Raw genomic sequence first — 22,909 nt, forward strand, 5'->3', positions numbered from 1 at the left:
ATGTCCCTCCGCATCACTTACACAGCCAGGCCGCTCGTCCATTTGGGGGCTCGCAGACACCACTCACTTATGGGAAGATGCCGTCTTGGGGGCCATGCGCGGCGAAGGACGGGCGTGCCTGACTAACGGCACGCGCAGTTTATCTTCCCACCTCGTCTGGACCAGCCATCCAGCCCGCCACCTCTTTCTGCTGCAATGCCGCGTCGTCGTCTCGTATAGAGCAATCAATGCCCAGGACGCCCGGCAGCCCGTACGAAGACCACCGCCTCCGCCGCCGCCCCGCCTCCGCCCAGAGTGGTGGTGTTGGCGAAGGGAACTATTGGCTCTGTTCATCTAAACTGGCAGAGACGTCGACGGCCCGGGCGGCATCAGACGGCGGTTTTTTTCTCTTTGGCGCAAATGAAACGGCAAATTAAAAAACAGAGGGAACAAAGGAAGCCGCCACACCGCTCATGCAAATCATGGTCAAAGCTCTTCCTCCATCTCTCTCTCTCTCTCTCTCCCTCTCCGCCGTCACCTTGCTGCCGCGACTAGGAGAAAATTCAAACCTTGACCACCCATTCGTCTGTCTTCCTGCCAGCCAGCCAGGCCGGGTCTGGAGGACCGGGGTTCGCGGCCGGGGGGGTGCGCGGCGTCGTTAGAGGAGAGGCAGGGCTTTGTGTCTTGAATGCCTACCGCGTACCTGGTCAGGCCGAGGGACTATCGAACCTGAGCGAGGTGGGCGGCCGGTTAATTAGCCTTGGATTTGAGATGATGGGCCTGGCGCGGTGCGCTGCGTTTCGAAGCGTGCGCCAGTCGAAAGAGGAGACTGGCTGGACTGGAGTACGGGTGGTTTGACGGGACGGAGGGACACTGGGGACGTGCCTGGGATGATTCGGCCGGTAGGAAGAGAGACAGAGAGAGAGGGAAGCTGGATCTGATGGAGACGGTCCCGCGGACGATCGTCACTCCGTTCTGCGGTGGAGAGTGCTTCTGAAGCCGTCGCTTCTCCTACCCTACCTTGCTTGCTTGCCTGCGCAGGTGGATGGGACGATGGATGGATGGGCTTCTGGACGAGGTACGAGAGATGCATGGTTTGGCATATCCGTATGGTCGAGTGCCTGAGGCGCGTCGTCGTCTCTCCTCCCCCGGGGATCCCAAGTTGCCGTCCCGAGGGCTCCAGTTGGATGGATGGGAAAGGTGCGAGCGTCCGTTTTCCCCTGTAGCGAGCCGAGTCGAGTCGGGCCAGCCCACAAGCACCGGTCAGTCCTCGACGGGCGGTGTAAGGTTCTGACCGTCAGGCCATGGAGGGGAGGCATGAAGCAAACTCCAGCGCAATTTTGGCGCGGCCCGCCCGGACGGGCCTCCAGCGCCAGAAAAGAGCGACGGCTGGCCCGCTAATCTACAGGCCCGTCGCCGCCCGCCGCCCCAAGGTTCCAAGGTCCCCTAAGGGGTCCCCTCGCCTCGCCTCGCCGTCCAGTTGTACCTCTTGTATTCGTACACACGGGGGGCCGGGGACGAGTCCAGTCCCGACAGGCATCCTCGTCCAATTTGCGCTTCCCCATCCCCCCCCATGAGCCGAGGACCCAGGCGAGAGTGAAGTGAGATGGGTATATCTCCAGTCGTCGCGGCACCTGTGGTTCAGCAGGCCTTCCGGGTCCCTTCAGGGACCCCAGGCCGCCCCGAGGTCCACCGAGGAAAAACAGAGTGAGCAGGGCACGCAGGCCAGTCGGATCTCGATGACCCTACCACAGCACCCTGCTGCCAGGGGAAGGAGGCAATAGAAGTATCCATAGCTTCTATTGCATCCAGCTGCCGTTACATGGCTGTCATGGAATGATTCCAGGGGGGGAGGAGGAATAAGGCAGATTTTCCCCCCCATGGAAGGGAAGGGCCATTCTCTCAGCGGAGTAGGTGCTGTACCTCGCTGAGGGTATCCGTACGTACGGAGTACACAATACCGGCTCTAGTTTTTTTTCTTTTCTTTTTTTTGGGCCCCATCTCTGCAAATTGTCCGAGCTGGGAGACTCTCTCGGTTGCGAAAGGTGGGAATTTTTTTCTCGCTCTTTTTTGTCCCTTCCCTCGCTTTCCCTTGTGCCTCGCCTCCCAATGCCGGGCTCCTCACTCACCCCGTCTCGTACCCGTCGTCTCGAGCTGCCCCCGTCACTGTCACTAATCGCCCCCAAGCCCCCGGCCTCACCACGGCGCGAGATCCCGACGACGGAACTCCGAGTCATTCAAGGGTCCCCTTGGAGCCTGGAATGAACCAGTCTGTTCCCATCCCGCTATTGCTCCGTGACCCGCATGAGACAGGCCCGTCAACGACTGAACCGTTGACTCTGCACAAAAAAAATACTAAGGTCGTGATACGCAAAGACATACGCCGTCGTGCAATCGTCCGCACTGCATAGCACGCGCGCATAACGGCACAGGCACGGCCGCGATTCCAAGTCCGAGTCCCGAGTCCCCAGGTCCCCCCGTTCGCGGCCGTCTTGGCATTGGGCTGAAGTCTGTCCGTCATGTCATCCGAACAACTCAACGTCATCGCCTTGGTGTCGGGCGGCAAGGACAGTTTCTTCTCCGCCCTGCACTGCCAGAGGAACGGGCACCGCCTCGTCGCCCTCGCTAATCTCTTCCCCTCCGCCCCCGTCGGCGCCGTCGAGGACGCCACGCGCTCGGCCCCAGGGACTATCGTTTACAAGCCCGGGGGGGAGGATCGCGTGAGGGATGGCCAGGAGCAGCAGCAGCGCGCCCCGGAGGAAGCGGGTGCCGACGAGGACGCCGCCGACGAGGCCGACCTGAATAGTTTCATGTACCAGACCGTCGGGCACCAGGTTATACCGCTGTACGCCGACGCCACGGGGCTGCCCCTCTACCGCCAACCCATATACGGGGGCGCCAAGTACGAGGGCAGAGATTACGACTCCCAGGCCGTGCCACCGCGAGGCAGCGGCGGCGGCGACGCGGGCCCCGAGGCCGACGCGGATGAGACGGAAAGCATGGTGCCGCTCCTCCGCGCCATCATGGCGGATCACCCGGAGGCCAACGCCCTGTGCGCGGGGGCCATCCTGTCCACCTACCAGCGGACGCGCGTCGAGTCCGTCGCCCTGCGCCTGGGCCTCACGCCGCTGGCGTACCTCTGGAAGTACCCCGTGCTGCCGCCCGTCGTCCCCGGGGTCGTCGAGGACGCCCAGCTGCTGCACGACATGGCCGCCGCCGGGCTCGACGCGAGGATCATCAAGGTCGCGAGCGCGGGCCTCGACGACGACTTCCTGTGGGAGCGCGTGAGCAGCCTCGCCGGCGCCGCGCGCGTGAAGCGCGCCCTGAGGCGGTTCGGCGCCGCCGAGGGCGCCGTCATCGGCGAGGGCGGCGAGTTCGAGACCCTCGTGCTCGACGGCCCGCCCGGCCTGTTCCGCAAGGCCGTCGAGGTGCCCGACGCCGCGAGGCGGACCGTCAGGGAGGGCGGCGGCACGTCGTGGCTGAGCTTTCGGGGCGCGAGTGTCCGCGAGAAGCCGGCCCCTGGCTCGGGCGCGGGAGATAGCTGCTCCCCGCCGCGGGTGCCGGACGTCTTGGATCCCCGGTTCCAGTCCCTCCTGGGCTCCCTTGCCCAGGTCCAGGCGGCCTCGGGGCCGGCATCGTCGGAGGCCCCGGCCAAGCGCGGCTTTACCGGATACGACGGCAAGGCGCCGGCGCTGTCCAGGGCCCCCTCGCACGACATTCACTGGTCCATCGATGCGAAAGCGGGAGACGGCGAGCCTCTGTCCGTCGAGCAGCAGACCGAGGACATAGTGCGGCAGGTCCAGGACCGCCTCGCCGGCCACTCCCCGCCCTTGCCCTCTACGGCCATTACGAACACAATCATCGCCTTGAGGTCCATGTCGGACTTCCCCGCGGTCAACAAGATATACAGCAGACTGTTCCAGCACCCCAACCCCCCGTCGCGCGTCACAATCTCGTGCGGCGGCCTGCACGCCGGGGGTGCCATCAACGTCCACCTGACGGTGAAGCCGGACTTGGAGCCGCGCGAGCGGAACGGACTCCACGTACAGTCGCGGTCCTACTGGGCGCCCGCGAACATCGGCCCCTACAGCCAGGCCATCGATGTGCCCCTGAGCGGCGGCAAACCGGTCCAGCCCGAGGCCGAGGGCGACGAGGGACAGGCGGCCGTCGGCACCAGGTCGGTGACCATCGCAGGCCAGATCCCGCTCGTCCCGGCGAGCATGGTCCTGCCCGCCGAGAAGGAGGGCAACCTGGAGATGCAGGTCGTCCTCTCGCTGCAGCACCTCTGGCGCATCGCCGCCGAGATGAAGGTGCAGCTCTGGACCAGCGCGGTGGCGTACTTCCCGCGGACGCCGGCCGAGGCCGCCATGCGGCGCCAGAGCCAGCTCGCCGCCGCCGCCTGGAAGGGCGCGCACGCCCCCGGCAAAGACGACGACAGCGACGACGAGGGCGGGCCCGACCCGTGGGACCGGAAGTACAACCCGGCGTACATGACGCTCGGGGGCGGCGAGGCCGCCGACGCCGCGCAGAAGCTCCCGGACTGGTCCGCCGTCGCGTCCGCGGCCGACGGGGACGACGACGACGAGGAGCGGGAGCGACAGGAGAGATGCGTGCCCCCGTTCTTCGCCGTCGAGGTCGAGGAGCTCCCGCGCTCGGCCGGCGTGGAGTGGCACGCCCACCTCGGCCTGGCGCGGCTCGCGCCGTCGTCCGTCGAGTTCCGCACCCTGGACCTGGAGCCGTCGCCCGAGGCCCCCTTTTACAGACGCGTGTGCCACGTCGTGGCGGCGGGCAAGCTCGTCCACACCACCATCGCCTGGCTCGCGGGCGAGGGCGGGGACGCACGGCCGCCGGCGTCGTTCGCCGACGTCGACGGGGGGCTGAGGCGCGCGTACCTCGAGGCCGTCGGCGGCGGGGACCCCGCGAGCCAGGCGGTCCCGTACCTGGTGTACCTCGGCGCGCCCGCGGCCGATGCGCCGGCGGGGTGCGGGGCGGACCCGGACAGGACGACGGCGTACGTCCGGGCCAATTCCATCTGGGACCGGGACGGGGAGCGGGTCCTTGCTGTTGGGCTGTGGAAGTAGGCTTTCCCGAATGAAAAAAGAAGAAATTTTGTCAACAAAGGCTTGTGTTTGCGCATGTGAGTGGCTTCTTGTTTTATGTCCCGACATGCGTGTGTGTGAGTGTGAGTGTGTGTGTGATTTGGGACGGGAGACGATGCAGCGAGTTGGTGAGTCCGAGTACTTTCCTTCTCGCGTTGTAAAGGGGTAAGTCGGCCATACGAGCGAGTTACTGCAGATGAAGTTGAGTCTACTCCCCTATTTCTCCCGTCGGCTTACTGTCACCGTGTTTCTTCACGAATTCGGGTATATAAATCATGAAGCGAGCCGCCCAGATTCTCTATCGTGTTGCTACTACAGGCGCGCGGGCGGTCCCAAATCATCTGGGTTTTACACGGAGAGTGAGGACCTCCCCAAGAGGCTTCTTGTCAAGAAGACCCCGTGAAATACCACGGCGTAAGAGGCCACCCAGCCAACATGTGTGAATTTTGTTTTCATTTTTATTAGGGTTTCCATGTTTAGTCGACTACAGACTTAGGCCCTTGCGTCGCCGCCGTCTGGGTTGTTCCTCCTGACATTGCCTGAAGAGGTGCCAACGTTTTCGAGGTTTGTGTTTTGTGCCTTTTGCCCCGAATTTGCAACTGAAGTGGTGCTGTCTGTCCTTCGCCTCGCCTCAGTCTCCTCTTGAGGACGGGGAGGAAGTATCGGCACCTATTCACTTATGCCCGGCGATGCGGAGGAAGCCAGGAACGCCTGGTCCCGTCTACGAGCCCGTGTTGAAGCCATAGCTGTCCCCGTGAACTCCCCTGCATTGCACATGTCTACGACCTGCACCAGGTGAGATTCAACACCCGCGTTATTGGAAGTTTTTGCGAGACTTGGCGGGAGGTTGGTTAATTTTCTGCTTGCCGGTCTTGGAAGGACGGATAGTTCGGCTTTTTTTATTTGCTCCGGCCGGGGAGCAAGGGACGGACCAACCGGCATCTATCCCCGAGCTGCACCGTCAAGGTAAGGTGTCACTGCAGAGGAAGCTCATGCAGCCGCCTCTTGTGAGCCTATAGATATCAACCGTTGCAGTGCCGCTTGTCGAATCTGTTGGGTATGATTGGCATGTGATATGAGCCCCAGCACGTTTGTATCGAGCCCCCCAACATGGCCGACGGCAAAACGAGACTGCGTCGCGCCGTCTTGCCGGGTGCTGCGTTATCGCAGGATGGACCTGACGTAGGCCGTTAAATCTCGCCAATATCCGCAGGACAACGATGGAGACGGACAGGCGAGGAGGCACTTGGGATATTGCCAGACGACGTTGTTGGGGGTTGCATCCCCGCGGCGGTCCCGGGTCGCCCGGCGTGGCTGGGGATGATCAACCGCAGAAGCCTCCAAGACGGACGGCGCGCTGCGTGAATGCCCCCAGCCGACCTGTCGATTCTGCGAGAAGAAACAACTTACCGGGATGCCAAGTACTTGAAATATCGGGCCGCGGGGCAGTCAAGAGCAGACTTTGGGCAGGTGTCTTCTTTTTACAGTAGCTGCTCCGCTTCGGTAAAGTGTGAGGAAGTATCTTGCATCGAGTAACAGCGCTAGCGACGCCATTATCGACCTAATTGAAGACGGGCGGGCAGGCAGTTGGTCGACGGCAGGCCGATAAGGTACGATAGCACCTGAACTCAATTGGAGATAAGAAGGGACCGTGTGGCATGGCGCGCGAGAGCGCCAAAGTCAAAGATCATCCAGAACACCAGCCCATGAGCCGACCAACATGCCAGGTGCGGGTAGCCGGTCGAGTTCAACAAGCACGGAGAAGGACGCCGGGCTCCGGTGACGAAAGAAGCTAAATCCGGGGTAAAAGCCTCAGGGTCCCTCGCCTCCCACATCATGTCGAGACTGCGGTCGACGACTGAATCGTGCGCCGCCCGGATTGGCCAATCCGATTGGCGACGGTTGTCCCCGTGCCATCGGCGGGGTGAGCTCCAAGAGAAGAGATCTTGGAATGGTCGGCGACCAACCAAAAGAGTCGATGGCAACCCAGCTAAAGCTCCGAGAGGTCGGGGTCGTGTCATGGGGTCCCTTTTTCGTGATATATATCCACGTGGATGCGCAAAAACTCACGTCGTCTCATTCCTCCGAGAAAGGGCTCTTCGCCGGCTTCGTCAAAAGGCTAACTTTCCCCCTCTCCCCGAACCCTGGTCGCTCTGCTTCGCCATTGCACCGCCAATCCCTTCCCCTTCTCCCCCCGCAGCCCGGCCAGAACTGCGCTAAGGATATGAGGAAACCGCCCTAACGCACCTCAATCAGCCGCTCCGCGCCATCGCCCTTCTCTCCAATCTTTCCCCGATCGCTGCGAGCTCGTCATCCGGGACCCTTTCCAAGAAGCAAAAAATTTCCAAGGAATCCTTGGCCTGGCTCTGCAAACCGCTCTTCTCCCCCCGAGCACGCCACGCTACCCCTGTTCTCGCGTGAGGGGCTATCAGCCGCCTCGGTCCAGTCTCCCGCGGTCCTGGTCTGGGACATGCAGATGTCGATGTCTTGGTCGTGATGGCGTTCGCCCGCGATAATGCAGCGACTGCAGCGACGCCGCCTCCTGCTTCGTCCGATAGCCAGCAACCCCGATCCCAGTCCTCCAGCACACCACCGCCGCCGCGAGGCTTAAGTAGGCGGGCCTCCTGCGATGAGCTGCCCCCAACGTCGCCGCACTCGCTCTCCCGGAGGCAGAGCACAAACGAGCGCATCAACGAGATCCTAGAGGTACGTTTAGCCTTCGCTTCTGCACCTGCCGTCCACCACCCCCGGCACCGGCAGTGGGACCTCTGCAGACGTACCATGCTTGGCGCCGACCATTCTACTCTCTCTGCCCACGTTCCTCTGGTCCCTTGCTGCTGTCACAACCTTCATCACGCCCGTCCCTTCTTCTCCGTGCCCGTGCCCGGCTCTCCCCAGACTCCGGGCCCTTCCTCCTCCTTCTCCTCCACCACAGCCCCCCGTCCTCGCCCTTCCCTCCCCCCGCTGACACCCCGGCCCCGAACAGGCTGCACGAGGCCGCGCACAAGCCATGGGCGGCGGACTCTCGACCTCCCGCTCCGCCCCCGCAAGCCCCCCACGCCACTACTCCCGCTCCGACGGCTCCCGTGATGAGACGGTCGGCATCATCTCCCGCGGCCCGAACCGCAACTACCAGAGCATGAGCACCGCCGCCGCCCCCGAGCAGGCCAACATGCGGCCCCGCAAGTCGGTCCAGTCGACGCGGAACGACCTGCCCGCCCAGGCCGAGGAGGAAGAGGAGGACTACGACGCAGTGGTGGCACGGGAGGAGCGTGAACTGGCGGCCCGGACGAAGGAGCCGTGGTACACCATCATGCTGTCGGCCTTCCAGAGCATCGAGCTGGAGAACAAGGGCAGCGTCGCCCGCGACCACCTCGCACTCGGTACGTCCCAGTCTCCCGGGTTCTTTGTACCATGTATGTGTATTTGTGTACGTACAGCTAACCGGACCCTTCTCGTCACAGAGCGAACCTTCCTCGCCTGGCTCCGCACCTCGCTGGCATTCGCCTCCATCGGCATCGCAGTGACCCAGCTCTTCCGCCTCAACTCGTCCCTCTCCAACCCGGACTCCAGCGACCCCAACAGCCACACCCTGCGCCAGCTCGGCAAGCCGCTCGGCGCGACGTTCCTGGGCATCAGCATCCTCATCCTCTTCCTCGGCTACCAGCGCTACTTCCGCGCCCAGAAGTGGGTCATGAAGGGCAAGTTCCCCGCGAGCAGGGGCACCATCATCATCGTGTCCCTCATGGCCTTTGCCCTCATGGCGGTGAGCCTGGTTGTCGTCGTGGTCGTGAGCCCCACCAGCAAAGAGCGCTGAGTCCTTTCTGTATAGAGTGGTACCACCCCGGGTACGATTTTGGAAACCGTGTTACCGCGTATGCTTGGGGAGGCGGATATTCGCCTTTGCCTTTTCTTTATTTGGTGAATTGGAACGGCGAGTAGAGCTTCTGGCATGGGACTGGGATGCAGGAAAAGCATCCGTCAAAAGTCACCCATCTCATCTGTATCTGTATCATGTCTTTTTATGTCTGCGCGATACGCAGGAATGAGCCTATAATACCCAATCCCAGTTTTCTTTTGGTCCCTTCTTGGTAAACCCCGGCCCAGTGAACACTGCGTGAGAATGAGGGTATTTGGCATGAAAGAAGTGAGATTGAGAGAGTGTGTATGAGTGAGTGAGTGAGTGAGTGAGTGAGTGAGTGAGTGGGGGAGAGAGCTTCTGTGCCACCAAACTCATGGCGATCTCTGTCTCCCACACCGGGAGGCTTCTCTGCTTATCAGATGACGTCAAAGTCAAGCCGCACCTCACTCCGTAGGGCGGACCCCTCCTCCCCCAAATGCAGAAAACCGCTTACAACCTCTCGACTACAGCTGAGTGCAAAAGGAGTATCCCGTCGACGGTAACTCTCTGCGCTCACGTAACGTACAGACATGGTTACTACCCCAACAGGTACTGAAATCCGGTTCCGCTGGAGATGGGTTTCGCAGAGACCCCGAACGCTCTTGGCCTCGAAACGACTGACGGCGACCGAAGTGGAATCTTCGGCGCTGCAGCATCATTACTTGCAGCACGACTAGTCATATCAGAAAAACCAGCAACGGGTCTCACGGCAATGGCGCAAGGAAGGCGACAATTGCCGCGCGGAACAAGCGCGAATTGTCCAAAATCATCGTTAATGACAAAGGTGCGGGGTGCGGAGGCCATCATTGATGTTGGTATATCCGGACGGGACGATGAAATCGATCCGGAATGCTCCCACTTTGGATCAACGTCATCGTCATGAATGTCGCTGGCCAGCCCAAGCCCGTCGTTCCGCCTACGACTCAGCAAACGCTGTGGCACGATCAACTTGCGCTTGACTCGTGCCAGACTCTCGGCGAGATGACGGCTTTCCCCAGAAAAGGTATTGGCGTGGATCATAGCGGCCCTGACTGCTCAGACATTGAGCTGGTTGTCATAGAAGGTTGGCTAGCTCAGTGGTACTGTATATTCAAGGCATGCCGATTGACATGATACGCAATAGAATATCTCGTCGGACACTTATGGATTGATAGCACCTCCGACTATTGGAGGGCGATATTTTTTTAAATCTTTTTTAGGGGTTATGATCGAGCGGTATTCCTGTCAGGTCTGAATAGTAGGATTTCATAGGAGACTGAGTCTCATACACTCCGAGTTACCAATTATGTTCTTTTATACAACGTCATCTATCCCGAGCTCGTTTGTATCTTCCCTCTTTCTCTTTCTGTCGGGCCCTTCAGCCGCCGTTATGCACTCTTCTCTACTGAAGGGGCGGCGCCTTGGCTTGGCTGAGAAGACTGCAGCGAACTAGCCCTTGCAGATACTCTTGCATATCTTTCGCTATGTGGCCCAAAAACGACGCCGAGGCCAAGTAGCGCGCGTTTGTAGTAGGCCGAAGCTTCCGTCGCTTTGTCCAATCTCTTGTAGAGGTTACCCAAGTTCTCCAGCGTGTTCAGAGCAGGCACGTGAGTTCCAATCCGATCCGGAAGGGCCTTCTCGTAGCCTTGAAGTGCCCGCTTGTACATCGCCTCGGCCTCTTGAAGCCGGCCCAGGCCTGAGTAGAGGGCGCCGAGGTTGTTGACTGTGTTGAGCGTCGACGTGTGGTCCGGTCCCAGTGCCTTCTCCCTGCCCTGAAGAGCCCGCTTATGCATCGCCTCGGCCTCTTGAAGGCGGCCCTGCTTCTTGTAGAGGTTGCCTAGGTTGTTGACTATATTAAGCGTCAACATGTGGTCTGGCCCTGATGCCTTCTCCCTGCCTTGAAGAGCCTGCTTAAACATCGCCTCAGCCTCCTGAAGTCGGCCCTGGTTTGAGTAGAGGCTTCCTAGATTGCCAACTGTATTACACATTGACGTCGACATGTGGTCTGGTCCCCATGTCTTCTTGTAGCCCTGAAGAGCCTGCTTAAACATCACCTCAGCCTCCTGAAGTCGGCCCTGTTCTAAGTAGAGTTTACCTAGATTGTTGACCGTATTAAGTGTTAACGTGTGGTCTGGTCCCCATGCCTTCTCCCTGCCTTGGAGAGCCCGCTTATACATCGCCTCAGCCTCCTGAAGTCGGCCTTGGTGCATATAGAGGCTTCCTAGGTTGTTCACTGTATGAAGCATTGGTCCCGACATGTGATCTGGTCCCGACGCCTTCTTATAGCCTTGATGAGCCCGCTCAAACATCGTCTCAGCCTCCCGAAGCCGGCCCAGGTCTAAGTAAAGAAGGCCTAGATTGTTGACTGTGTCGAGTGTTGACGTGTGGTCTAGTCCCAATGCCTTCTCTTTACCTTGAAGAGCCCGCTTATACATCGCCTCAGCCTCCTGAAGTCGGCCTTGGTTCTTATAGAGGCTTCCTAGGTTGTTCACTGTATGAAGCATTGGTGTTGACATGTGATCTGGTCCTGATGCCTTCTTATAGCCTTCAAGAGCCCGTTCAAACATCGCCTCAGCCTCTTGAAGTCGGTCCTGTGCTGAGTAGAGAAGGCCTAGGTTGTTGATTGTGTTAAGCGTTGTCGTGTGGTCTGGTCCCCATGCCTTCTCTTTGCCTTGAAGAGCCCGCTCGTACGTCGCCTCGGCCACCTGAAGCCGGCCATGGGCCGAGTAAAGACCGCCTAGTATGTGAAAAGCCCATCCCTCTTCTTTCTCTGCCACGCCTGTCGCCATCTTTGTGATGCATCGGTCCGCATGTTGTAGAAGTCGCTGCTGCACCAACCAATACTCGCGCTGGTCTGTACTCGGCACGTGCGACGCCACGCATGCTATTGCTGCCCAGGCCATCTTCTTGTCCATTTCCGCGCTAACTTGCTTGCCGAGCGCATGTATCATCCACGAATGAACGCATCCGTGCACGCTGTAACCTCGCGATTCTGCCCCTGAGGTTTTCGTGGAAGAGTTTGCCTCGGCTAGTCCATGTTCGCAGAGCACTCTCATCGCCGTGTTGAATTCCAACACGTCTTCCGTCAACTCTTGTAGCCATGCCGGCCCCCTTGCCCCAGCCTCAGCTAGGAGCTCGTACCACAAGTCCTCGTTGTCGAAGTACGCCCACAGCTGAAGCAGTTTTGCCGAGCTAGGGCTCCGCAGTTCAATGTGCCTGTAGGAAATATCCCACGTCGAGTACATGGCTCTGTTGTACGAGAGTAGCTTTGGGCTATTTTTCTGTAGCCGAAGCCATGATTCTTGGTAAAGACGGAGATACTCCTCACAGGTCGTTGTCACCTGGTCCAGGTAGGCCCCGGCTGTCGAAAGAGCAAGAGGGAGTCCGTCAAGAAGTTGTGCAAGCTCGATCGCGGCTGAGTCTGTCGATGCAGGTTTAGTGTCTGTAGTTGCTTGTATATATAGTAGTTACTTACCCAGCTTTAGATCGGTGCGATTGGACGTTGATTCTAGGATCGCTAGACTCTCGTTGACGTCTTTCAATTTCTGAAGTCGGATACACTGTCCAAGTTTTACTATTGACGAGCGAGTTGTAATAATGATAGCACCATGTTCGGTTTCAGGGAGGTACGCGCGGATGTCATATGCTTTCGAAACAGCAGCTACGGGCTGGTTCGTTTCGCCTGGATCGAGACTGGTCTCCTCTGCGGCCCATCCAATGCATTCTTCTGCATCATCACCGTCATCAAATTTGACGTCATCGTAGTTATCATAGACAACAAGCCAGCGGTTGTTCTCCGGTTCATCCAGCCACCGCTTGACTGCCGCTATCGTCTCGTCAAGGTCCCGATTTGCGATCGCATTTTTTACGTATACGACGTATGGGTGTTCGTGGAGGATTCGCTGAGCCACTCGCTGGAAGCTTTGCTTCAACGATGTCTCGTCTCTTGCATTCAGCCAAATCACGGCCGAGTAGTCGCCACGGTGCCGCTTGATATAGGCTATTGTTAATTGTGTTTTCCCCATGCCGCCAAGGCCGTATACGACAGCGGTGCGGCGCTCCCCAGTCCACTTCAAAGCCTCACGCATGCGTGCGAGTTCTTCACCTCTGGCAATGAAGCGGTTTACGCTGCTTACTGCCGATAAACTGAAGGCAAGCGTGTATGTGGTGGAGTCTAGGCTGGCTTGACTAACACGGTTTCAAGCATTGATTAACTACTGTAGAGAAGAAAAGATAGGTTCCAAAATGGAACTCACCGCTTCACTTCAGCAATCGGTATATGAAAGCATAGCTGCCTTGCGTAGGCAGCTGCAGCTGCAGCTGCGTAGCCGTGCCATTGGTCGTTCTTGTGCGAGTCACAGTAGTCAGAGATACCGCGGATAACCATACAAGGGAAATCAGCAAGTACTCCTGCCGCCTCCATCTCAAAGCATAGCAAGTCGTACTTCTGGGCCAGCTCGTCTCTTAATACAGCGTCCTTTACTACTAGCTCCCCGGAAGCTATAGTACCTCTGTGTACAACAACAAACGTCTCGTCTGGCTGCAGAGGACAGGAATGCGGTCGGTAAAGATGATCGTTCTCTACGCCAGGGAACCGGAAGCGTCGAAGACCAGGGCGATTCGTGTTGATTCGGTTGATGTCCTCGTGTACGGGATCGCTATCTTTTCTTGACCGCCGTACCGCTAACGCCTGTGCGGCATTAAGAAGGACTGCCGGCGGTGGTGCGAGAGCACCCGTACGCTCGAACTGGCCGCCCTTTGCTTTGCCGTGGTCATACTGCACCGTGCCAGAGTGCTCGCCAGTCGGCTTGCTGACGACTACATGCCCAAGCCGGATCATCCCGCTATCGGTTGTTCGTGGGACGCCGCCACCAATGCCAACCAGCAGGCCAAATCTGACATTGGGAAACGTCATCCGCAGTTGCGTGACAACCGTGGCGGCGGAACAGTTGCCCGTTTGGGGGAGGCCAGCGACGACGATGTTATGGCCGTAGATGCTCCCGAGGCTGTAGGCGTTGTGGTCGGACAGCGGTTGCGGCAGCTTGTCATGTTCCTCGTCCAGCATCTCCATGGCAGCAATCTGCTCCACCTCCAGCGGACAAATCCATCCTACTGTATAATCCTCATGGTCCAGTCTCTTCGCCATTCCTCACGCCGTGCACTTCTGGCGTCCAGTTCGATGGCCGAGCTGCGATAATCTGCAAAGGAAATAAATGGGCTATGCCACCCAGGTCGGCCGTTTGTCTACGTGTTGATGTCAGGAAAATGGATGGGGCTCAATGGTCTACCGCCAGCCTCGTGCAGCCGAGCAGCGCGTCGCTGACGAATCATGATGCCGGCATGCCATTTACCAGTTCTGAGGGGACCCTCAACGACTAATGTCACAGCCAACAATGCTGCCTCTTTTCTTGATAAAATGCATCGCAGTTTGATCTGTCTTGACTGCTACATTCTGGCGGTAGCATCGTCAAATGGGCAGTAGCGTCACCAGGTCAGCGCTCGCCCTATCAGCTTAAGTATAGGTACTGACGGCCCGTGCACTTATACGACAAAGACTGCAAGGAAAACACCGTTTTGCACCTAGCTGTACTTGCCTGCACATACATTCCACACACTCTCACTCACTCACTCACTTACTCAGTTAAGACTCATAAAAACCCCACATACACTTGACATTTCAGGCCTCGCCCCTCGTCATCGCCCCAGAAATATCGCCGAGACGGGATACTTTTGCATGTCATCAAAAAGCAGCACCGAGGGTATTGAACAATAAAAGAAAAATCCCACAAGAAAGAAGAAAAACCCTCCCTCATCTCAACGGAATCAAGGGAGGAACGGTAACACTGCGAGAGGACATTCGCCCAAAAACGGATATAAAAAACAGAAACAGAATGGCGCCGTCGGAACCCCTCTCGGTGCCCTCCTTCGCAAGCACGCAGCTCTCCCTCCTCGCGGCCGAGCTCGCGGCCGAGATCGCCGAGTCGTCGGCGCTCGTGTCGTCGCACTCCCCCGCGGCCCTGCAGCGCGCGGGCCTGGCGCTCCCGAACCTCGTCGTCGGCGCCCGGCGCACCGGCCTCGGCGGCCGGACCGTGCTGGAGCTGGGCCCGGACTCGGCCGTCTCCTCCGGCGAGCTGCCGGAGCACGGCCTCCGGCCCGGCGACATCGTCCTGGTCTCGGAGCAGCCCGCCGGCAACGCTAAGAAGCGGGAGGTCAAGGAGCTCGAGAGCAAGGGCGCCCGCGGCGTCGTCACGAGGGTGCGCCGCGAGACCATCGGCGTCGCCGTCGACGAGGGCAAGGGCGAGGAGAGGGAGTTCAACGGCCGCGTTTGGATCGTCAAGGTCGCCGACGATGTCACGTACCGGAGGTGAGTCTGCAGTCTCCCCGAGCCCCTTTTTTCTTCGCGACAAGCTGGGTCAAGAATCGGTGGAACCGGGGACCGAATCCCAGGTTGAGTCTCACCAAGGGCTCACCTCATGAGACGGGCAAGCAGTTCCGATGCATACTCACTTGAACCAAGTCCCCTTGCATATCAATTCAAGAAACCCGGCTGACCAGCGCAGAATGAACCAAACTATGGAAAGGCTCGAGAAGATGACCGAGTCCGAGTACACCGCCTTCATGCGCGTCCTTTTCGGCCTCTCGAGCCCGTCCCCTGTGCCCCCTAACCTGGCATCCGACTCGGAGCTCTCCAAGATCCAATGGATCGACCCGTCGCTCAACGACTCACAGAAGGATGCCATCCGGTTCGCCCTGGCATCAAGGGAGGTCGCCCTCATCCACGGACCGCCGGGTGTCAGTCTGCCCCGTCTATTCGCTCAAAGGGCTTGCCGCGAGAGGTGACTTCAACTGACGGGTTTCCTAGACTGGCAAGACGCACACCCTCATCGAGCTGATCCTCCAGCTCCTCAAGCTCGACCTCCGCATCCTCGTCTGCGGTCCCTCCAACATCTCGGTCGACAACATCGTCGAGCGCCTCGCGCCGCACAAGATCCCCATCCTCCGCCTCGGCCACCCCGCCCGCCTGCTTCCCAGCGTCATCGCCCACTCCCTCGACGTGCTGACCCAGACGTCCGAGGCGGGCGCCATCGTCAAGGACGTGCGCGCCGAGATGGACGCGAAGCAGGCCTCGATCAAGAAGACCCGCAACGGGCGCGAGAGGCGCCAGATCTACGGTGAGCTCAAGGAGCTGCGCAAGGAGTACCGCGAACGCGAGCGTCGCTGCGTCAGCAACCTCGTGCGCGAAAGCAAGGTGGTCCTGGCGACGTTGCACGGCGCGGGAGGCCACCAGCTCCGGGACCAACAGTTCGACGTAGTCATCATCGACGAGGCCAGCCAGGCCCTCGAGGCTCAGTGCTGGGTGCCCTTGCTGTCCGCGAAGAAGGCCGTCTGTGCCGGCGATCATCTGCAGCTGCCGCCGACGATCAAGTCACTCAACTCAAAGGTGAAGAAGGCGGCCCCTGCAGAGGGCGGAGAGAACCAGATCAAGGGCATGACTCTGGAGACGACCCTGTTCGACAGACTGCTCGCCCTGCATGGGTCATCCATCAAACGGATGCTTACTACGCAATACCGCATGCACGAGAAGATCATGAGGTTTCCGTCGGACGAGCTCTACGAGGGAAAGCTGGTTGCTGCGGAAGCAGTCAAGGAGCGTCTCCTGAAAGACCTCCCTTACGAGGTCGAGGACACGGAGGACACGAGCGAGCCGCTGATCTTCATTGACACGCAAGGGGGCGACTACCCCGAAAAGAACGAGGACGACGACAAGGACGCCGTCAAGAAGGCCAAGTTCAGTCTGCACGGCGAGAGCAAGAGCAACGAGATGGAGGCGGCGCTGGTGCGCCAACACGCCCAGAAGCTGGTCGATGCCGGAGTCCGGCCAGAGGACATCGCCGTCGTGACCCCCTACAACGCCCAGGTAAGTTTGGCCAGCTCCTGCACTGCTTTGGCCTGGCGGTCGTGAGCCGCGGCGTGTGATGCTGACATCGGATGAACCAAAAGCTCGCTGTGCTCGCACCCCTGAAAGAACAGTTCCCGGGCATCGAGCTGGGGAGCGTGGACGGTTTCCAAGGCCGTGAAAAGGAGGTCGTCATCGTTACCCTTGTACGGAGCAATTCCGAAGGAGAAGTAGGGTTCCTGGGCGAGAAGCGCCGGTTGAATGGTAAGCAGCGGAGCGATGAACGCCGTCGTGCCTGGGACGATCCCGGCAGGATGGGAAACGCGGCGCATGAATGTTAATGCACTCTAGTGGCGATGACGCGACCCAAGCGCTCGTTGACGGTCATTGGGGATTCGGAAACAGTCAAGAGGTGAGTCCGTCTGAAGTTGCTTCTTCCTCTGTCCATGTCGGTTTGTGGGTGTGGCACAGGGAAACCTCTGCACAGATGGCGCAGGCCTTGCCCTGAGACGCTGCTGAGCCGCACCAGGCACCCGGCATTTCGGACTTGTTTCTTCTTTTGCTAACTCGCTGCGTCGCAAACAGAGGGAGCAACTTCCTCAAAAGATGGATGGATTTCCTCGAGGACAACGCAGATCTGCGTTACCCGGACTTGTCATCACTTCAGGGGCCATGATGCCAATTTGGGATGGGTGGGAAGGCGGCGGGCTGGTGGTGGCAGGGAGGGCCATTCTCCATACAGGCCCGTCCCCCTCAATGTCAACCTTCATGCGACGAAAGGGGTCGTGGTCGGAGACCAGACGATCTGGAATAATACTGACGAACCGGCATGCTCGGTGTCCTGGCCCGCCTCGAGCAAACCGGTGGACGAGCTGGGATGGTTCCTTATGCGATGTGATGGTGCCAGAAAGGGAATGGGCTGCATTGCCTGCCTTTGGTGTGGCGCATCGTAGAATTATCGCACGGCCGTCAACCTTGCCAATGTCCCGCCGGGGTCTATGGGGGAGGGAGCGTCCGTTGACGCAAGTTGATGGACGCCAGGGCCCGGGTTCCTTGGGGTCGTGTCGTGATCCCAGGCGAAAAGATAGACGTGGATGGAGCACAGTTGTCAGCCGTCACTGATCAGACGAATGAGTGGCACCCATGTATGTTTCAGGTTACTTTTCAGGCCTGTGCCATCCTTGCTGCGTGGCCAGACCCGCCAAATTCTCCTGCCGAGAAGGAGGGGGATGCTTGACTTGGACATATTTACGCTGCTTTCGTCGAGTTTGTGCGCAATAATTCGCGACGCTGCTGGGGCTGTGAAGGCATCTCTTACACCCGAGTCTGCGGCTGATACCGAGCGAAATGGTAGAGTAGTCTCGGGTTCTCTCAGCGCGGGAGATCATAATCCGAATTGGGACCTCTCTTGGATTACTTGGACGATATAGCCGCTACGGAGGCGAAACAAGAGACAGGGCGTCATGCTCCTCGTCATATTTCTTTTGCGTTGGTCTCACACGGTACGTTGGGAGTTTATTTTTTTAAACGGCGACAACTTACACCAAATCAGCCGCTCTTGCCCAGGCAGACAGATAAGGAGGGGCGGCGTGTGCGAGGGGTTGACGATGTCCAACTCGGATCCTTTGCTGCCGAATAGTGGACGATATCTGCCATGCTCTAGGGCGGCCTCTTTCCGTAACACGCCGAGTCAAATTATCCACAAGCCGATTTTGGAAAGAAAAATTGAAGGCTGGTGCGACGCGAATCCCACATAGTATGTATGTACTTACGTCGTGAAGAGTAGAACGAGCGGGACGGCAGCGAATGCGCACCTCGGCATCTTATTCCTTCCAGTAGAGCGGTTCGCCCCCGTCTACATGAGACGCAGCCAATTCCGGGGCAGCTTGTTCTAACTGGATTGGTATCCCGACAAATGGAGGAGCATTTGGCGAGTAATGGGCATGCCTGCTTGAGTAGGACATGGCGTCGCCCGGCCGTGGCGCATCTCACGCTCAACCATTTGTGCTGCCGGCGCTGTTTTGGTGGGAGATCATAAGTCGGTTGCCTCGCTATATGATTCTCCGCCGAGAGACCCGCTAAGCGAGCCGATCAAACCGTCAATGGAGTCGAGTCGATTTTGTAACGGTGGCCGTAGTGACCAAACGCGGGTGCGTGCGTGACTTCGTCGCTGCAACTGCGTACTGCATCAGGTCGCCCACGATGGTACTGTTCGGCGGCTGCTGGGTGTTAAAGTCGTGCCATTCGTGCATGCAACTCCTCGGAATAGGTGGCTGGCCTGTCACTGTGGCGAGCGGGCTCCCACAACACCTGACGGTCAGGAAATCCCAGCATGGCGCCGTGGACAAATTGATAAAGCCCACTCGCAGGAGCCTTGCCAAGCGGTATTGTTCAACTGTCGCCTAAAGCCCCGCGCGAGTCATGGCGGGAGCAGTTAAACTCGATACGGGCCGTAAGACGGCGGTGGCGCGACGTCGAGTGACGGCCAGATCTGGACTAGACACTGACTGCACAGCGAGGCAGACAATAGGGGACAACGGTTGTTGGATAAAGGCCTGCAAGCCATGTGGTGTTTTAGCCTGCCATTTCTGTGATGTGGGGTCTGCCTCCATGCCCAGGTAGTGGATGCTTTTCGTACTATTCGCGAAGATGCACGTCGAAAGGAATTTGGGGGCGCGGTCGTGACAGGGTCGTGTCGCCCCAAAAGGGGTCAAAGGTGAAATGCGACAAAAGTCATCACTCTGGCAGACGGGTGAAGCTGCGACGCAGCCCCTAGAATGCCGGCGTTAGGAACCAAGAATAACGCAGGCGAGTGGATGCAGGAGGACGTGGCATGCGGTTGCAGCGATCCGAGAGAGGAATGCTCCGTCGTGGCCTGCGGTTCAACGGTGCGTTGCGATTCGCCCGTGGCACCAACCATCACATCTCGCCAGCATCTCTCCTGAGGAGCTAGAGCTAGCGCCACCAAGCAGACGGACGGTCGTTGGACAGTTAATCGCCCGTCAAGTTGCCAAAAAGCCGGCGCAGGCGTTGCCTGGTTTTGGCCGCGACGGCAGTCAGTGGACGTACAACCTCCGCCATAAACGAGATGGTGCAAACGGCTAGGCCGACGAGACAGGTTAGTGCCGAAGGCGGAAGCATCCCTGAATTTCCAGCGCCGTTTGCCGGACTCAGGGCCGGCTTCCTGTTGGGGTAAGGCAGGCGCTCGTCGAGCCTAGCGCGGCGTCGCGATATTGGACGACGGGTTTGAGGTAGGAATCTTTGAATGGTGGAGTCTGGGGCGCCATGTCGGATGAGTGTGCCAAATCACACGTACACTACTTTCCCCTCCTGGTGGGTGTGTCTGACGGGGTTAATCAATGGCTGGTGTCTATCTCTGCCGTACGCAATCGGGGGTTTGTTTTGTTTTATTGCAGCACCGGCATGGCTTTGGCATTGGCTAACCACGATGGGCGACTGGTGTGGAATCCGAGCCTCGGTGACGAATGACGCTGCCAATCGATGGCCGCTCAGGACGGGACGGGTCGGGGTTTGGATCGGGGACAGGGACGCCAAGCACTAGGTGGACAAGGCCGATTCTGAGGTAGAGTAGCAGCGGCACTGCGTCGGTAGCATTGGATTGGCACAACCCACACACAACTCCGCGGTTGCCCTCAAAATTGGACGTGTTGGTCCCTGGGGGTGGGATGCTCGTAGCCTACTGGTGAAGCGGGCGTGAAGTTGACACGGACCACGACGGACGGGACGGCCTCGACAGACGGTGGCAGACGGCATCCATGTTCATGTTGGCGGGAAAAGAAAGGAACAAGAGACTGAAACAGCACGCCAAATTCGGCAGCTCCTCGGAATCGGACCAGCAGACCGGATTGGACTGGATCCGGCAAGGCCGGGGATTAGGTACTGTGCAGCGTACATGGGCGAGGGCCCCGTACGGAGACATCAATCATGTCAGGACGTTGGCTGCTGGCACCGCATCCAACGCGCTCCACCACGGACTCCTCCTGGCACTGTCAGTGCAGGTGAGTCGCGCAGTGGAGTTGATTGGAAGGTGAGTCGCGTGGACGACAATGTCTTTGAATAGGTATCCATAGGGTAGAGGGTTATGCGTTGAGGCTGAGACACCGCTGCTGCATGGGGACGTGGAACCGGAACCGGAACTGGAACTGGAACTGACGGGACTGCAACGGGCAGCAGTTGTGGGATACCTATTCTGGTTGAAACCGGCTCGCTCCCATTTCTCAACTCAATAGACTCTCGTTCGAATGGAAGGAAATTTGACAATGGTCTTGTCTGCTTCCTTGTTACAAGAGGCTCGGTTCCAGCCGTTGTCCCAGATTCCCAGATTCCCAGCACATACAATGCCGCCGTCGCTGGCTTGGCTTGGCTTGTCACGGTCCCCGAATCAGGCCACCCCGATGCCAATTCTCACAACACCAGTTTTCTGGCGCTGTATTGTCGTCGTGTCCAGTTCCCTTGATCGGCGTCGGGCCAGGCCAGGTCAGGTCAGGTACATACTTGGCTTGCCGTGCTTGTATCTTGTATAGGGGAGGAAGAGACAGATGGACAGAGTTGGCGTTGAATGCATGTCCTCTCTCCCACATTCCTTCCATCCCTCACGCCGCTCATACACGCCGCCCTTTCTACGTTGGCAAGATGAGCGATATCTCAAACACGACGATTGGGTTGATGTCGGCGCGCGCACATACTGGCACACGTTCCTCGTCCAATCCCTACTCATTCTTGACCACACAGACCTTCTCAAGCCCACCACGCCACAAATAGACACTCAGACTCTTGCACCCTCTTGCAGCTCGTCCAGTCCAGTCCTTGCCCTGTGTACCTTGCCTTGCCTTGCAGTGCATGCACAGTAAAAAGGTGGCTTGCCTTGGACGGGCAAGGACACCGAGTTCCGTTGGTGGAGGTGTCACGGTGTGCGCCTCTAGCGCGGCAACGCTCCTCCAGAACTCGATTCGACAACCCCCAATCCAAAATGCAATCCCTCTTGGACCAAGGGGGATCCTTCCCTCCTCCTTCCCCACTGCGCTGGGTGCCCCAAGCACTGGCCAAAACAAGGGCCACCCCTGGATCAGGAAGCCAAGGAAAGACGACGACAAGGGGAAGGTGGGGAACGACGGCGACCGCGAAGGCCACGAGGGACAACAGGGCCCCCAACGAAAATCAAATGGAAAGCGCAATGGAATGGGACGCTTTCCATTCTTTCCATTGTGTCTCGACGAATCGACTAGACTTCCATCCGAGCTTTCCTGATGCCCTGTCTTGACTGCCTGCCCTGTCTGTCACCGACGAACGGCCTGTCCCCTTCCCTTCCCTCCCCTTCCCCCTCCCCCCTCCCCCTCCTGAATACCTACACACATACGCTAGTACCTACCATACCCGACGTTGCTTTACGATATAGTAGGTAGTGTATGTTGCAGGTGCAGGCTGCGGGTGGGTGATGGCTTATCCTCCTTTCGGCCAATCACTGCATCACAGACTCACGTCAATCCCCTCCATTGACGGCGTTCCAAACGTTCGTATCCTCCTGGTCGTGCATGCACACTTGTTTCATCGCGCTAGCATCCGCGTCTCTTCTGCATCTGCCTCTTTCCTCCTCCTCTGCCTCTGCCTCTGCCTCCTCTGCCATGTACTTGCGGTATCCATCCAATCGAGGTCCGCCGCCCGTCCGGTCTCTCTCGTTTGGTGTAGTGTCCAGATGTTCCTTGTCATCACCTTCCCTGCCCTAGCCGATGCATGGTGAGGGTACTCCGTTCCTCCAGAGAGTACTTTGTGCACATCCCGTGCAGAACCGATACAGATACATGCCATTGCTCTCCCCTTTCCTTTCGCTCCTTCGCCCTTCTCTCTTGTTTCTTTTTCTCCCTCCTCTGCCGCCCTCTCTGCCGTTGGAGACAGACAGAAGGAAATCCCACCCCCGGGCCAACCGCAACTCTTCACTTCTTCTCCAGCCCGCCTTCGCCTTGCCTTGCCAAACCTACCTACTTTCCTTTCGGTACCACTATTCTGCTCCAACGTTCCTTGCACCTGTTCATCAAA

The 22,909-nt window shown here is 58.9% G+C and overlaps 4 protein-coding genes across 4 annotated transcripts; 3 read left to right on the top strand and 1 right to left on the bottom strand.

The window, feature by feature from the left end:
• Window positions 1-2,498: 2,498 nt before the first annotated feature.
• EsH8_I_001017 (diphthine--ammonia ligase) lies at window positions 2,499-5,060 on the top strand (the record flags this gene model as incomplete). The annotated part of the gene is made up of 1 exon (XM_083268430.1): window positions 2,499-5,060. One exon carries the CDS (start codon window positions 2,499-2,501, stop codon window positions 5,058-5,060), a length of 2,562 nt encoding a protein of 853 aa, XP_083118868.1.
• A 2,514-nt stretch (window positions 5,061-7,574) lies between these two features.
• Window positions 7,575-8,895, top strand: EsH8_I_001018 (uncharacterized protein; the record flags this gene model as incomplete). Its single annotated transcript, XM_083268431.1, has 3 exons — window positions 7,575-7,784; window positions 8,065-8,461; window positions 8,543-8,895. The coding sequence occupies 3 exons, from the start codon at window positions 7,575-7,577 to the stop codon at window positions 8,893-8,895; spliced, it is 960 nt and encodes a 319-aa protein (XP_083118869.1).
• Window positions 8,896-10,346: 1,451 nt separating this feature from the next.
• On the bottom strand, window positions 10,347-14,104 carry EsH8_I_001019 (uncharacterized protein; the record flags this gene model as incomplete). The annotated part of the gene is made up of 3 exons (XM_083268432.1): window positions 10,347-12,379; window positions 12,434-13,146; window positions 13,215-14,104. 3 exons carry the CDS (start codon window positions 14,102-14,104, stop codon window positions 10,347-10,349), a joined length of 3,636 nt encoding a protein of 1,211 aa, XP_083118870.1.
• A 745-nt stretch (window positions 14,105-14,849) lies between these two features.
• Window positions 14,850-17,531, top strand: EsH8_I_001020 (uncharacterized protein; the record flags this gene model as incomplete). Its single annotated transcript, XM_083268433.1, has 6 exons — window positions 14,850-15,322; window positions 15,519-15,750; window positions 15,821-16,876; window positions 16,960-17,119; window positions 17,207-17,267; window positions 17,441-17,531. 6 exons carry the CDS (start codon window positions 14,850-14,852, stop codon window positions 17,529-17,531), a joined length of 2,073 nt encoding a protein of 690 aa, XP_083118871.1.
• Window positions 17,532-22,909: the final 5,378 nt, after the last annotated feature.

The sequence above is a fragment of the Colletotrichum jinshuiense genome, chromosome 1 (assembly GCF_051148585.1).
Source record: "Colletotrichum jinshuiense chromosome 1, complete sequence".
NCBI lineage: Eukaryota > Fungi > Ascomycota > Sordariomycetes > Glomerellales > Glomerellaceae > Colletotrichum > Colletotrichum jinshuiense.